Source organism: Sinocyclocheilus rhinocerous, unplaced genomic scaffold (assembly GCF_001515625.1).
Source record: "Sinocyclocheilus rhinocerous isolate Xijiao unplaced genomic scaffold, SAMN03320098_v1.1 scaffold3642, whole genome shotgun sequence".
Lineage (NCBI taxonomy): Eukaryota > Metazoa > Chordata > Actinopteri > Cypriniformes > Cyprinidae > Sinocyclocheilus > Sinocyclocheilus rhinocerous.
This window is the reverse complement of record NW_015644863.1, coordinates 117,075-134,473: the sequence shown is the minus strand read 5'-3', so window position 1 is coordinate 134,473 and position 17,399 is coordinate 117,075. Positions and strand designations below refer to the sequence as shown.

The 17,399-nt window shown below is 34.8% G+C and overlaps 2 protein-coding genes across 3 annotated transcripts; one reads left to right on the top strand and one right to left on the bottom strand.

Moving 5' to 3' along the window:
* Positions 1 to 5,600: 5,600 nt before the first annotated feature.
* On the bottom strand, positions 5,601 to 10,342 carry sfrp1b (secreted frizzled-related protein 1b). 2 transcript variants are annotated; one of them, XM_016508226.1, is made up of 3 exons: positions 9,640 to 10,342; positions 8,761 to 8,841; positions 5,601 to 6,468 (listed from the first exon to the last, which is right to left on the bottom strand). In XM_016508226.1, exons 1-3 carry the CDS (start codon positions 10,145 to 10,147, stop codon positions 6,143 to 6,145), a joined length of 915 nt encoding a protein of 304 aa, XP_016363712.1. In that variant the 5' UTR covers positions 10,148 to 10,342; the 3' UTR covers positions 5,601 to 6,142. The 2 variants fall into 2 exon arrangements, with proteins under 2 accessions (XP_016363712.1, XP_016363713.1); XM_016508227.1 differs by lacking the exon at positions 8,761 to 8,841.
* Positions 10,343 to 13,605: 3,263 nt separating this feature from the next.
* Positions 13,606 to 17,380, top strand: golga7 (golgin A7). The gene is made up of 6 exons (XM_016508225.1): positions 13,606 to 13,700; positions 14,731 to 14,853; positions 14,983 to 15,135; positions 15,206 to 15,307; positions 16,311 to 16,367; positions 16,469 to 17,380. Exons 1-5 carry the CDS (start codon positions 13,692 to 13,694, stop codon positions 16,353 to 16,355), a joined length of 432 nt encoding a protein of 143 aa, XP_016363711.1. The 5' UTR covers positions 13,606 to 13,691; the 3' UTR covers positions 16,356 to 16,367; positions 16,469 to 17,380.
* Positions 17,381 to 17,399: the final 19 nt, after the last annotated feature.

Sequence of the window (17,399 nt, the reverse complement as noted above, 5' to 3'; positions counted from 1 at the left end):
TTTTTAATAAATAAAAATAAAAATCTGTTATACTTTACTCTATCCTTCCAAATAAGGAGATGTTTTACAAAATGTCCAAGCTGCTCTTTTCCATATAATGAAAGTGAATGGTGACCATGACTGTGAAGTTCTATAATGTTAAAATGTGTGTGTGTGTGGGGGGGTTACCTTTTATAATATGCTAACAACCACCTTAAAAACACAGGTGGCAAAGAAAAGGACACATGATGAATCAAAGTTCATCACAAGTAGATTTTCCACAAGCTGAAGTAAATACTAATCTACTGTATAGAAGGTGCACAGTGTCATACACACAAATACAAAACTCCATCATGGTAACACACGTGACAATAAAATGATGCAATAAACATTCATTAAACTACATATGATGTAACAAAACCCCGATGTACATAACTGATAAGAAAAAAAAAATTAAGAAAGCATTATTTCAATGAAAAACCATCCATTTCACATCAGTTTACATTTTTTCCCTTTAAATTATAAGATGACTTGTTTTTGCAAACTGCACATTTAAAGTTTTTTTTACTGTAAAATTACATTAAAATTCCCATTCAATCTATTGCAGTTTTTCATATATGAAGTGAACTTACTGTTAAATCAATTAACAGTTTTTTACCATGGAATTTTACAGCCTTTCAGATTAAAAATATGAAATTTTTTTATCCATATGCACTTTATTTCATATTCTCTCATTCATAAGTCATAAGTCAATTCTCTAAATTTCATAAGTAATATAATAGCTTTGTTTGAGGAAAAGAACAAAATCTAAGTTTATTTGAACGAAAATGTAGCCATAATTCAAAAATGTTGAATATACACAAATGCAAATGGGATTTTGAGACTTATGTTACGGCTTAAATTTTGGTTTATTCGTCACACAAAGATGTTGTATGACTTCAGAATACTTTGGCAAAACTATAGTAGAGTCATATGGACAACTTTTAGGGTGTTTTAGTCATTTTTGAAGCTTGATAGCTCTTGGTCATTTTCACTGTATGGAAAAGAGCTCATATTCTGCTAAACTTCTCCTTTTGTTTTCCCCAGAAGAAGTATGAATGTCACACGGGTTTGGAACAACTTGAGGGTTGAGTAATGACTGAATTTTTTATTTTTGGGTGAACTATCCCTTTAAGGTACCAGATATCGATACATCATGTTCTTGCATATGTCAAAATACACCATTCTTGTGTCATTCACTTGGATTACAAAGGACATTTCTTGGACCCAAAGTTTCAAGAAGTACTTTACCAGACAGCATTCCTTCACTCCCACCCACAAGAGTCAAGAAGGCCATTTGTTTGATAAAACTGTGAGATGTTGAACAAACTGAATCAGATTTATTTAGGCATAATCTAGATCAGAAGGATTGCGCAAACAGACCTCAGTTGCAATAATTTTGTGCTAATATAAATATGTCAAATGCACTCCTAATAAGACTGGCAGACAAAAAACCCTCATCGTCGAATTGGGAACAGTGACGGCACCATATTCGGAGTCTACGCATCCCATCTGGCAGGATTCGCAGTTGGCATGTGTGAGAACTTCAGTCCAAACCCCATATGGAAGTATGTTTACCGCAGAGCCCATCTTACCTCAGATGCTATCCTGTGAGAGCATCATATTATTTATGGCATTTAATAGGCTTTCCCCTCAAGGCTGGAGACAAAAACGCAAGTCTTTTTCATTCAATGAAGCTGAGAAATATGCAGCAGAAAAGCCAACAGCTGCTTCTAATGATCATCCCATAGAGTCTGGCAGCCAATGTCATCCCAGAGCACAAAACACAGCTATTTGCTTAACCTGGATAAACCATCACTAGGCTTTTGCAACCCTCATCGTCGAATTGGGAACAGTGACGGCACCATATTCGGAGTCTACGCATCCCATCTGGCAGGATTCGCAGTTGGCATGTGTGAGAACTTCAGTCCAAACCCCATATGGAAGTATGTTTACCGCAGAGCCCATCTTACCTCAGATGCTATCCTGTGAGAGCATCATATTATTTATGGCATTTAATAGGCTTTCCCCTCAAGGCTGGAGACAAAAACGCAAGTCTTTTTCATTCAATGAAGCTGAGAAATATGCAGCAGAAAAGCCAACAGCTGCTTCTAATGATCATCCCATAGAGTCTGGCAGCCAATGTCATCCCAGAGCACAAAACACAGCTATTTGCTTAACCTGGATAAACCATCACTAGGCTTTTGTACGAGCTGGGATCGGTCGGCTTCTCCTGGGGGTTACACGCACTCAGGGTTTTTGCCATTTGCCATGTATGGATTTATTTCGAAACGTGTTCGCTGCAGATGGTTTAATTTCAGCTTGAATCACCCTGAAAGGACGTCAAAACAAAAGGTTGGGGGGTCTTCAAAAGTAACTAAACAGTTTTAAAGGAATGCTCTGGGTTCAGTACAAGTTAAGCTCTATGGACAACATCTGTGGCATGTTGGCGATTACCACAGACAATTTCAACTCGTCCCTCAGTTTGTAAAAACACACAAAAATGCACTTAGAAATCTTTGGGACATGACATTCCAGAGGGTTCAAAAGCTCATATTTTTGTTAAGGTATTAATTTGTCTTTTAACAATATCCAACAGTGTGTACTCATACGTCACAGGTGAATTTCTTTCTTTTCTTTTTTTTTTTCTGAAAGTCATGAAAATTTTCATCACATTTCAATTGATGTATTGTGTTAGAAGCATTCTGTGAAGCAAATGATGCTGGCGGAAATGACATTTCAAACATTTTTGTGTTAAATCCTTTGTTTTACTAAGGCCAATTTCAAAGCTTGCATTTTATGTATCTTAAATGCACCTTTTTTGCATAATTTGACAGAAAAGAGTTTGTTTAGGCATTGCATTTATTTTTATTATTATTATTATTATTATTAATACAATATATATATATATATATATATATATATATAGGAGTAGTTAATTTTATTCTTAGGGAAACCCATTTCCACTACATAAGAAAAATAATAATGTTTTTTAAATCATAATTATGACAAAAAGTCATAACTATGAGATAAAAGTTAAAAAATATGACATATTGAGTCATAATTATAAGATTAAAAAGTTGAAATTGACAGAGTCACAATTACGAGATAAAATGTAATAATTATGACTTTCAAAATTAAGATGTAATATGAAAAGCTGAAATTATGACAGTTGACATCAAGATGAAAAAGTAGAAATTATATTGAATTTGAAATTGACATAAAAATTCAAAATTATGATTAAGTCAAATTATGAGATAAAATGTAGAATTTTTCAGCATACTTATTATGACTTAGTATCTCATACTTTAAACCTTTTATCTCATAATTATGACTTAGTGTCTCATTATTTTTATGTCCTATGGCTTTTTATGCCATAATTATGCTTTACCAAAGCATTCTTTTTTTTTCTAATGAGGTGCAACTGGGCTATCATAATCATAATTTTAAACATACAATATATTTTCATGATGTTTTTTATATATATTATAAGATTGAAATCATTGAAAGACAGCAGAGACCAGGACAACTAGATGAGCCCCAGATACAGATGTTATTCCCCTGTAAAGACCTTGTCTCAGACGACCACCGGGACAAGACCACAGGAACCAGATGAGTCCTCTGCACAATGTGACTTTGCTGCAGCCTGAAATTGAACTGCTGGTTTTGTCTGGCCAGAGGAGAACTGGACCCCCGACTGAGCCTGGTTTCTCCCAAGGTTTTTTCTCCATTCTGTCACCGATGGAGTTTTGGTTCCTTGCCGCTGTCGCCTCTGGCTTGCTTAGTTGGGGACACTTCATTTCCAGCGATATCGTCGCCTTGATTGCACAGATACTATTTAAACTGAACTGAGCTGGATGATGACATCACTGAATTCAATGATGAACTGTCTTTAACTGAAAAATTAGTGTTTACTATTGTCATTTTGCATTATTGACACACTACTTTCCTAATTAATGCTGTTCAGTTGCTTTGACACAATCTGTATTGTTAAAAGCGTTATATAAATAAAGGTGACTTGACTTGACTTGACTTGTACATTGTGAAATGACCAGTGTTTGCAAGCTTTACATGGCCACCCTTTATTTTTCGACACATAAACATGGCCATGCAGCACCTGTGTGTTAGAATGATTTCATGGCAGATTCATTTGCAAAGGCATGTTGTCAACAACAGCACTATCTGAATCTGATGCTATCACTATTGCACACTTTATGATGCTAGGAATGTAAACAGGTGTAGTGCCAACGGCAATATGAGACACACACATTCACACACTATGGCATCACTGCGAGTCATGCAGAGCTATCTGCTCAACATCTTTCAACTGTTCTGATGTGCTGACTCTTGCATGACTCATGAAATCATGAAAACTGAAATTTGTTCCACCTAAATCGGATGGATGAAAGTGAGCGTTTTGAGACTTTTCAGGAGCAGTATGCATCATTGGTGCAAAGTCAGGTAATTTGAAGGCCTGGCCTGTTGGAGCATGATAGTCGAGAACAGATCTTACTGTTTCACAGCTCATCGGCCACAAATAAGGGCACTTAAACCGTATCAAGGTGATTACTGATTGGCAGGCATTACAACACAGATGTTTTCTCAGGAAAATGCCTTCAGTCCAAAACCTTGCAGTTTGCTTTTCTTGAGTTGACGTATTTCACAAAGCTTGTTTGAATAACCGTGGTTGCGTCACAGCTATTAACCATGATTTGCTACTTGCTAGTTGGAGGCATGCTAGCCATCAGGGGCATTCTCACTCAGAAGAGCATTTGATTGGACAAAAATCAGTGTAGTACAGGATGAGTCATCGATATTTGGGTCAGTTTTTCCTGAAGAGAAATACGTAAATTTTAAACGTCAAAGCTTTCAATGTTTTGAAGTACATTATCATAGATGACATCAAAGCAAATATACTGTCAAAAGTTGGAGATAAAATAGTATGTTTTATAAGAAAATCTTTCTACGTCAAAATTCCACATTAACTAGCAATTTTCAAGTAAAAATAGTTTATACACCATTTTTTCAGTGTAGACATGGATTAAATGGTAAAAAAAATGGCAGACATGGACTTTTCTTTTCTCTTAAGTAATTAATTGGGAGTAACTGGTTAGATCTGAGTTTCTTTCCAGAATGTGCAAGCAGAAGTTGCCATTTATTCATTTATAAAATTCTCTTGGATCGTTTACTATAAATTATAATTTATCATATAATCTTTTGGTTTTGACTCAATTATTAACTCTCCTCAACAAACAAACAAAAAGAGAGCGAGAGAAAACTCAAACCGCCTTTCATCAGGAAAGCTGGGAGTGAAATATGTCCAAATCATTCCCTCAATCCAAAACAAACACCTCCGATCTGTCTATACAAGATAAACACGTTGTCTGGCTGTTTGCTTATTCAGGGCACATGCAGAGTCTGAAATTTCTCTAATCTGTTCTGATTCATAGTGATTATTTTGCAGTGATTTCACAGCATGTGATTGCTAAAGCTGGACTGATTGGCAGGTCACAACTGCTACTTGTCTTTTTTTACTTAAATCACTCACTAATACACAGTATGTAATAAAGAGTGCAGTCAAATATATTAAAAATATTTTCTGTTTTAATGTTGAATGATTACAGTGCATTGTGCAAGTCCTCAGGCATGCTATAGGACACCTTCCACAGCATGATTAATTGTGATTTGCATCCTATGCAGCAACAAACTGTCAAAATAATCTCTTTATTGTGTAAGATGTTATGTATTTTACTGAATACCGAATACCTGATAGCTGTGACGAATATTATAAAACATAAACATTATTAACAGATTGCATGGATATAGATATTATTCCACCATGAAAACATCAATATATATCAAAAGGCAGTGTTTGCAAACTGACTTGAAGCATAATGGAATGCAAATAACTATGAATAACTGTTTTGTACTTGGATTGGTTAGAAATGTTCAACAACATTTTAAAATTTGATCTAAATGGCACTTGTTTGTATGTATTCAGGCAAAAAAACTAAGTTGGATTGTGGCATCTGTGGTTCCTTTATATACTGTACTGTACTGTAATGCAAAATGTAATATGTTATAATGGGAAGTTCACAAAGATTAGTAACCAGTTGATCAAAAATCACTTGAACATTGTCTCAAAAGTTGAACATTTGTGGCTTTTAAGTTTTTTAAGGGCCTTCTTAAATTCTTTGCTAGATTTGTCCCACTTATGAATGCCTGTCAATATATACAGTTTCCCCACACTCCGGCCCATGATTAAATAGTTGCTCCCTAGGTTTTCCAGTTGTTGGCATGGACAGTCTGCTCCGTTTTTCAGGTAAAGAACAAGCTTCTTTAGGTCCTGCTTTTTCAGAGTTCCAAGCTTCACCGCCTTCCTCCTTTTTTGCAGAATGACTTTTCGATCTAAGTTGTCTATTTTGACTTCCTTAATCTTCGTCTTGATTGCTACAAAAAGAAAAATGTAGGTTTGAGAAGTCATTAATGTTCATGAAAGTTTAAGTGAGGCAATTTCTTTGCACACCTATGAAGTCTTAAATAAATATCTAAAAGAGTTATGTAATGTCTAAAACAGTTATGGAAGTTAAAACCTTTATATAAAAAAATCCTTCCAAGTGCCAACAGAAAATGCAAATATTTGAAGTATTTTTGCTTACGGTCATTGTTGTATTTTTTTGCCATGGAGATGCTGAACACTTAGCTGTTTTTCATCATCTGTTGTCACATTTTAGCCAAGAACTCATTCTAGTTTATGTCTTTCAGATGCTATTCTGTACTAATTGTGCAAAGCTGGATGGTGCAATGTGTTATATCGCAATATCGTCCAGGGTGTGTGAGCATACGATTCTTGGGTACGAATCAAATTCTAAATTCCAACCAACATCAATAAAGAGACTGCACACTTTCTCCAAAACTTACACTGTTAATAATGTTAAAACAAAAAAGGTATTTTTACCGATCCCTGAGGCACTCCTCAAATCACTGGCTATTCAAGCACTGCATTATGAAAGAATTTAAGCATTTTAAAGTGGTTATTGCCCATGTGTATTGTGGATAACAATGTTTAGCATTCACATAATCAAACACATTAATTACTAGCTTTTAAATTCAAGGACATAATCCACTGAGCTGTAAAATTTTCTTGTTCCCTGGAGCTTTATTTTGACAAAACATCTGGGTCAAAAAAAAGCCAGAAAATACAAACTACATTGGGTTTTCCATCGATAACTTTTCTAATGTTATTCATGTCCTGCATTTATACCTTCAACATAAAATAAGCATTTAATTTTAATTATAAGCATTTTGGCTAAAAACATATAAGCAAACTTTAGAAAATTTCAGGTAAACTGAAATGTGCTTCTTATGGTTACAATTAGGTTTTATGTTGAAAAGTATATAATAGTTTTATTATGACTGAATCAACATGACTAAATTGGGTTACAACAACAAAAGTCATTTTTAAGCTCAGTTTAGGTAGAAATATCAACCCGTTTAAGGTTAAAAAATTCCATATTTTGATTTCCACATTTTACAGTGTTACACATAGACAGTCATCCTATAATGACATAGAAAAAGCCTTTGTTGGGTTGGTGCTTGACAGCTTAAAAATAAAAGGTTCCATGAAATTCTTGCCAGCGGCAAGCTTCCTGTCTTTGACAACATCTCAGACCCTGAAAAAAAAGACCTTCTGGATTCTGACCACATCACTGGTTCTTAGAAACAGCATTTTCAAGTAGCTCTTCTTTTTATAAATCCAAATATCTCCATTTACGGATGAAATCTAATAATCGACTATTATACTATTATTAGTATGTTGTTCTACAAATAAATAAACAAATTCTGGAAATATACAAGGAGAAGAAAGGTTTGACCACGCTGAGTTGCATTTAAAAACAAAACACTGGGAATGGAACAACAAAAAAAAGACCTATTCAGTGGTAAACAATACTGGACGCACAATATTCAGTGTTTATCTGTACTGTGGTCTCACATGTTGTTATGTTTAAGCAGCACTACAACATTCTTACTGTCTCAAGAGAGAAATAGATTTAAGAAGTGTGAATCCAGACAGTAATTTTAGAAATATTTTTTTCAGGCAACAATATTATTGGAAACAAATGTGTGGGCTAAAAACCTGGACCTGAGCAGAATCACAATGACTGGAATCAGCCGATCGGATTTTGTTCTGTTGAAGTCATTAAGCTCTGGCCAATAAATGAAGCGTGCTAAAATCACTTGCGTTAGTAGCAGTATGCCGAAAAGTGTTTGGAACAAGATATGTTTTTAGTGCTTGATTTGTTTGTAAAAGATCTGTGCCAAAGCCCATCACATCTGAGGTGCATTTTAATATGTTTTAGGCAGATTTCCATAATAGTCTATATAAGAAAGAGCTCATTTTCAAAATGGTTGTGAACTCATAGGGTTTGACTTTGTAGTCAGTTTCAACTTTGTACCATAAGATCAGCATGTTGATAGCAGTCAGGAAAAAAATACAGCCAGTTTATCATTTCTGTCTTGTTGGTATAAAGACAAAATATAATAGACACAATAAATTGGAACTTGAAGATCTCACTAATTGAACTAATCATTTATGTTTTCTTTATTTATCTTGAATTTAATCTTTTAAAATAAATAGACTACATATTTAAACTAATGACTTGGATGCAATCTGAACTGAACTTTTGTTTAGGGTGCTTTTTTAAATACTGATACAACAATATTGCATTAAAAATTCTTTACCGAATTCACTGGCACACATGTGTTCCAGAATTCCATCTGTGTTCAGCTCATTGTCACATGGCGGACACACAGAAGTGACACCTTTAAAAAAGAACAAAAAAATTTGATCCAAATTTGCTGACATATGTATTCAATAATGCTTGCTTATCAACTTGAAATGTAAGCAATTGTAAGATTATAAATTGATCTGTAAATGTTGTAAATGTTTAAAACCAAAAACCTTAGAACATTCAATAATAATATTCATCATAATCATAATCATCAATGTATTATTTTGGTTCTGTATTTGTGTGTGTGTGTTTAGTTTTTTGTTCATCAAACAGCATTTTTCCATTCATTTATCCTCTCAATAATTTCCTGGGGTTTTTTTTTCAACTTGATTTTTTACGTTTCAAATTCAAAATGGTGAGAAGTTGCAACAAATTTATCACTGCAGGTTATGACTTTGACATGAATTTAAAATTGTAATTTATTTTAACACTGTCATGTTAATTAAGAACTAAATACGTGTCAATAACGTTTGTTTCTTTGTTGGTAATGCAACAAACTTATCTTAAACGATCAGCCTTATCCAACCATAATAGGCCTACACTACAAGTCAAAACTTGAAACACACCTACTGATTCTTACTTTTATTTTTCACATTTTAAAATAGCAGTAACAAAATGTTACCAAATCAGTAAAATAGCAAACCGAAACGTATATGAGAACTGTGAAGACACCACATAAAAACGATATTATATTTTAGATAAGCTAGCAATTAGCACAATTTATATTTGTCGGCAAAATATATATTTTTTAAGAAAAAAAAAAAAAAGAAGATTTAAAAAATAAGCTAAAGGGAAATTCAGTCAAATTACATACAGCTATAATACACACCTGGGGATTTATCCGTATCATCGCTGCTGCTGGTGTTCATAGAAATGCACACGTCGCCCAGAGGAAACTTGCCACAGTTGAGCATTTCAGGCCAAGGGAACCCAAACGCCTGCATTATAGGGGTACAACTATCCCGGACAGCCTCGCACAGCCAGCGGCACGGATATATGGGTCTTTCGAGGCACACGGGGGCGAAGAGCGAGCAGAGGAAGACTTGCGTGCCGGGGTGACAGGCTTTGTGCACCAGAGGAACCCAGCTGCCCGCTTGCTGCTTCACCTCAGCTATGGTTTCATGCTCTAGCAAATTGGGAAGCAGCATCTGGTGGTAGCCCACATTAAAACACAGCCTCAGGTCCTCGGGAATGTCCATGCACTGTGGACTTTTGCCGTTACTGTGCACCCACGTCTCCGGTTTCCAAGTGTAGTACTCATACTCTGTAGCGTTGAGCGAAGGGAGGAGGACCACTGGAGCGATGAACATCCACAGCTTGGGGAGAAGATTCTTCATGGCACGAGGAGAAAAATATTGTATCGATAACAGTTATATCCACCTGCGTTGCACTGTTGAGACTTCAGAAGTATGTCTTTGCATTAGTACTATTTTGTTGTTGTTTGTTTGGCGTCCTCGTTCTCCACAGTCCTGATATGAGAGAGTGACGCGCGCTGCCGTTCGGTTGCGCAGCGCTAGAGTAAATGAACGCGCTTGAAAGGTGAAACAACCAATAGTAATTCAACCGGCTTGGCATAACGCGAAGATTGCTCAATGTGCTTGACAATTTTTTTTCTTCATGCAAGGGGACTAAAATAATTAATTAACTCATTGTGTCTACTAATTGGCCGAATTTTTTCGATAATATAGCCTAAATATGTAATCATTTTAATATAAATTAAAATGATCCGATTCAAACGAACGATTCATTCGCGAATTGGGCATCATTATAAAGATATTATGTTCTTTATATCTAATACTGATGTTAAGAGGGTGATCTATGCATCTACAATTATAATGTATTACCAATAATATGTTGCAATAAAATGTAATTGTTGTAAAATTCTGTTTATTTTTTTTAAACAACTTAAACTAGTTCACAAGTGACCTGACCAGTTCTTCAAATAAATAAATAAAGGGTCGGTCTGTCACAATCAAAATTTCTCTGTGTGTGTGTGTGTGTGTGTGTGGATTACTTGTGGATCATTGTGATGTTTTTATAGGCTGTATGGACTCTCAATCTGACGGCACCCATTCACTGCAGATGATCCATTGGTGAGCAAGTGATGTCATGGTAAATTTCTCCAAATATGTTCTGATGAAGAAGCAAACCCATCTTGAATGGCCTGAAGGTGAGAGAACTTTTATTTTTGGGGGAACATTTTGGGTGAAACCATCTTGGTAGAAATGGCAAAACTGGCATCTGAACAGCTGCATTTGTTAAAGGCTTCGCCCTCGGGTTGAAAAGCTCTTGTGTAACAGACTCATAAAATGTAAGTGAAAATGGCTGTACATGGACTGTGTCAGTGGTGCATCTGTAAAATGTCTGATCTAATTCTATAAAAGTTCCACAACCTGATTTATAACAGTGTTTGTCAAGTCGGTCAATGCAACCCGGATGGCTCCTCTGCTACAAAGACACGTTATTTAGAATTTAGAATTAAGCATCTGCGACTTTTGGCTGGGTTTCTTGGACTGGGATGATGCAGATGCTTGCGAGATGCCCTGCGCTGTGTCTCGTTTGCTTTTCACACTGATTTGAGAGCAGCTTCTAATACTAACTTCAACCATTAAACGCCAATGTGGGCATTTCCTCTCTCACATTACTGCAGCTGTGTACTGGCTTTCATAAGCACACAATTATTTCACAATGTTCATAATGAAGTGACAGTTGAATGAAAACAGACATGCTATCATGGGATGCCAAACTCGTCATCACTTAAGATGTTTGAATTACACCAAAATATATGTCATCATGATGTGTTTACCCGTCGTTTCTCCACACGAGAAGATCTTTGGTGGTAGCAGACCAAGTATCCCTAAAGTGAGACCACCTGTTGTAAGAATCTTAGAGGACAAATGAGGGTCATTCAAAGATTTATGAATGTTTCCACTCATGACTTGGCTGGAATCAGATATTTTCCTGATATTTTATACAGCAGTCCTATTAGTTAAACATATTTTCTGTTCCCCTGATATTGCATTGGTGAAATAAAGTTGCAGAACACTATAAAGAATCCTTTGTAGGAAATGACTGAGGACTGAGTTGTGTTTTGGGGTATTTTATAATAGTTCACTTTCTTCATAGAATAGTCAATAAATTCAATTATAAAACGGATAGTTCCCCAATATAGTAAAGCATGTCAAACACCATATCACTTCACAGCTCCATACAACAGTTGATTATTTTTGTAGAAAAAAAATCTGAAAAAATAAAATAAAAATTACTATTATTTTAATTTTGCTGAATTAACGTTTTAAATAGCATCCTAATGAATTCTTAATATTTTAATTAAAAAGCAAACATTAACTAAAACGATTTCACCCAGACTACTAAAACTAAAATCATTAAAAAAACATTTTCATTACTTGAATAATCATTAAACATTACTTGATGAACATTAAATGAAATAAAATATAAAAACCTATTTTATTAAACTTATTTTCACTGAACTACTAAAATAACATACTTTAAAAAATTATATATATATATATATATATATATATCAAAAACACAAACTTACTAAAACTTAAACTAAAATAAAAATATTAACAAATCCCAAAAATAAAATAAAAAAATATATTAACAAAAATTAACTTTTAGTATATAAATGATACTAAAACAAAACTGGTCCAGATTAAATTGATGCATGTAATGAAAAAAAAAAAAAAAGAATATTTAAGAACTGATTAATAAGCTGCAACAACACTAGAGGGGCATGGATTAATGGAAAAAAAACATTGTTTCACAGACACGAATGTTTACAAATGCTTTTCAATGCTGGTCTTAATTACAGTGCTGGAGTTTCCTCATTTGAAACTGATCAAAAACGCTCATGTGTGAATCAAACAACCTTTTAAACAAACGCTCTTGCCTGTTAAACTGCAGATGAAGTGCACTTACAGCAAACTTGACTCAGAAATACACTTATAAAATGAAAACATCATTGCACAACATGCTATTTTTACAAAATATTCTTGATCTGACAGTTTTACAGATCTCACGGCCTGTCAAGGTGGACCACAAGCTTATTTTATGTCCATACTGAGTTTATGAGTGATGGTGAAAACTTTACGAATGAATGATCTCACTGATATATCAGGCTGACTGAACCACTGCTGTAAAATAAGGGTGATTCCTTGCATTCTCAATCAAGAAGACTTCTCTGTTGTATGTCACCCTGTGTAAGTCATCAAAGTATGATTTCAAAAACACAGATGGAGACAAGGAGAGAGGACTGTTTTAGGCATTAGCCTTTTCTCCTTTAGGTTTCGCTCAGTATCACAAATGCTTCTGTGATAAAAGTGAATAAACATCACTCTTGTTCACTCTAAATAAATAAATGTTCACTCTTAGTAAGCTGGACTGGGCTGTGTCCTTTTCTCACGTGGGAACACAATGTCCTCCTCTCCGAAATGTTGTGATGCTATTTTCTAAATGCTGGCAAACAAATGCATTATTACTATGGTAAGTATGTAGTGCGATCATGTCTGTTTTACATTCAAATTACATGCAAAACAACTAAATCCCTTTAGAAACGGCAAATTAATTATTATTATTCTTATATTTTTTGTATTATTATTTACAAATCTTTCCTATACTGTATGTTGACCCGTTTAAAACGAAATAGCAGTGAGCTGACAATGGCAATTAAATGATTTTCACCAAATAATTTAATTCACAATACTTCACCCGTAAGGTGATGAAAGAAAAAGAAAAATGGAATAGAAGAATTTGATTTGGTGTAGCAGCGGAACTGATGAATAAAGGCAAAGGTTCCTACCGGACTGTGTTTTGTAGAGGACAGGAGGTCCAATAACAGGAAGAGGGGCAGCGGCCACTATGGCGGAGGTACGTGAATAAAAACAAAATTTAATTACACTTTCCTTCTTGTTCACTGACAAAGGTGGACGTCTGAAATAATGCGTTATAATCAATGTTTCGCTCTCCAACTATCTGAATAATACGTACGTGTACTTATAAGACCGTTACTATCTGACATGTTAGCGTTTCTCCAGTGGTCGTCAAAGATAAATATCGACGTCGATAACTAACTTTAACATTTAGATCCTTACTTTCACTGTCAGTATACTCATATAAATCTGAAACCAGCTGTCATGTTTAAAACGAGCTTCATGTTGTCATCAGATTTCAGTCGTGTTATGATGCTACAAGGGCGTTGTGAGTGTAGTTTCTGTGTATATGAGTATGATTTCCTGTGTTTTTAATAACCAACTTTGATGATAATTTTTTTTTTTTAAGTTTATTGAGCGGCAAATAAGCATATCAGAATGATTTCTGAAGGATCATGTGACACTGAAGCCTGGAGTAATGATGCTGAAAATCAGCTTTGACATCACGGGAATAAATTACATTTTAAAAAGCATTCAAATAGAAACAAGTTATTTTAAATTATAATATTTCACAATAATGTATTATTAATAATGTTATTGTTTTTTAGTATCATTAATGAACATAAAAGACTTATTTCAAAAGCATTTGTAGTGTGTCGATAAATGTTTTGCTGTTTTCATATTAAAAAACAGCAAAATAAGAGACTTATTTCAAAAGTATTGAAAAACCTTTTGAACTGTAGTGTATGTTGTAGATAAATATGTTTTGCTGTTTTTTTAAATAAAAAAATTTAACACTTTCCATGTTATTTTGACATGGAAAATCATACTTATCAGTTATTGGCTGAGTGTTAAAATTGAATATTTCATAGATGATCTTGTAGGTGAGTGACTTCAACTTGTATGTCTGTATCGCAGGGAAAAAACGCTTTCAGGGTTTTAAAGCTGAGTTTTTAAAGATGGAGCTCACTGTTTTTGAGGACAGAAGTATTGGTTTTGAATTACCCATACTCTGGTTTTCTATCCAGACGCACAGCTTGCAGGACCTGCGGCAAGCAGCCGTCGCCTCCAAGGTTTTCGTTCAGAGAGACTACAGCTCTGGAACTATCTGCAAGTTCCAGACCAAGTTCCCGGCAGAGCTGGAGAGCAGGGTGTGTGGAGATCCATAGCAAACACAAAGCAACCATTTACCACTGATCTGTATTTACAGATGTCAAATATATCTAAAGCTTTGGCAAATGGATTCTGTCTGAATACAGATAATTGTTTTGTTGGTACAGATTGACAAGCAGCAGTTTGAGGAGACCGTACAGACCCTGAATAATCTCTATGCAGAAGCGGAAAAGTTGGGCGGCAGGTCATATCTGGAGGGCTGTCTGGCCTGTCTCACTGCGTACACAATCTTCCTCTGCATGGAGACCCACTATGAGAAAGTGAGTTGACTAGATATCATCAACATCACATTGTCCATGTGGATTTCACTGTTGTGTTGAATTCATTCAGGTGCTGAAAAAGATTGCCAAGTACATCCAGGAGCAGAATGAGAAGATCTACGCTCCTCTTGGGCTTCTCCTGACTGACCCCATAGAGAGGGGCCTCAGGGTTGTATCCTTCCTACATCATGCGGGTCTTTCTGTCCCCTGGTGAAACAAGAGTTTTCTGACCTGTCAGAATTGCTACTTTTAACATTCTTAGAAACATACACTACCGTGCAAAAGTGTTGGGTCAGTAAGATTTGTTTTTAAAGAAATTATTACCTTCTATTTCAAATAAGTGCTCCAATTTCCATTTTTACCTCCTTTCTCCCCGCCAATACATTCATCCTCTATGTCCAGCTCACTTCCTGATCCTACGTCACTTCCTTCCATCTCTGCTCCAGTCACATCCTAGTGTCGCCAACCGCCCTCGTCGTCTACTTCACTTTGTCAGGCAGTTCCTATTTAAGAGATTTCTTGATTGCGAACAGGTGTGGCAGTAATCAGGCCTGGGTGTGGCTAGAGAAATTGAACTCAGGTGTGATAAACCGCAGTTTTAAGAGGGGGGCAAACACTTCTTCACACAGGGTCATGTAGTTTTGGATTTTGTTTTCCCTTAATAATAAAAACCTTCATTTAAAAACTGCATGTTGTGTTCACTTGTTATCTTTTACTAATATTTAAATTTGTTTGATGATCTGAAACATTAAAGTGTGACAAACATGCAAAAAAATAAGAAATCAGGAAGGGGGCCAACACTTTTTCACACCACTGTGTGTATGTATATATATATATCTCATGTGGAAACCTCATGTTAAGCAGCTCAATTGTTAATAAGAAATGTTTCTTGAGAATGATTTCTGATGGATCATGTGACACTGAAGTAATGATGCTGCTTTTAATGATGCTTATTTCATTGTAATAAAATTTCATTTTTTTTTTATTACTTAATACTTTATTTTTCATTATTACTGTTTTTACTGTATTTTTGAACATAAATAATTCAGCCTTGGTGAGCATTAGAGACTTTTTAAAAACATTTAAAAAATCTTATCCCAAACTTTTGAAATGTTAAAAAAAAAAAACTTTCATAGTCTTACGGCAGTTCATTTCCTTAACTTGAGTTTTCAAAGGTGGAGATCATTATTTTTGAGGATAGAAGTATTGGTTCAAGATAAAACACACCAAAGGTAAGTCCTTTTTGATCTAAATATGATGATATCCAATGTATTTAGTGCGTTGGATAATCATCTTGAAATAATGAAGTGCAATGTTTTATTTTTTCCTGCAGGATCATGTTTGGATCGTGATTATTGGCCTGCTGGATTCAGAACCTGCTTCTCCATCTCATGATATCACAACCCTATTGCTTTAAATGTAGATAGTATACCTTTATTTCCAGACCACTGATCCATTCATTTGTTTTTTGTTTGTTTTTTTACAGAGGGAGAGAGTGGTTATATTATGTATCTTAGTGAAACTCTCCAAACCAGCTTTCCCTCAGTTAACAGCTTTCCAATGTCTGTCTTAATCTGAGTTGTTTTAAATCTATGTTGTGCCATGTAATTTTATATTGCAGCTCCAGTGCGTTTCCTTCTCTTGTTTTCTGTATGTACTTGTCTTGAATGGGAAGTATGGATTAAGTGCACAATGATCAGTCACAATACGGTTGAATCTTGATTATTCAGATCTTTTGTGACTGTGTTCTTATAGTAAAAAATTGTTTTTGAGAAATCTGCTCCAATTAGTGCTTGTTAAAACGGTCATAACATTCATGAAGAAGCTTCAGTTTTCTGTATGTGGAAATTTTAGACTGAGAATTACAGTTTGTTATATTTAATGATTTTATGTAATAATCAGTTTAGTTACTTTAAGTCACTGTTCTATTCCACTCCCCTCTACAAAAACAGTTTGTGTTTTCTTCCATGCTGTTTTAACACTACATTTTACTATATTTACCAATCAACTACTGTACTTTTATTGGGGTCTGCAATATAATCCTTATTACACACAAATGCCATAAATCCTTAAAAGGCATGGCTTGCATTTAATATTGCATCTCCAGCTTGTATTTCAGACTGCTGTCAGTTTGACTTGTCTTTTGCGTAAATCTTTTTATCAGTGTTGTATCATAATGTCTTTGAAAATCTTTTGACACTTATTTAAACTATCGTACAATAAAGTGTTTTCTTGAACAAATTAATTACATTGTCTGCAATGTT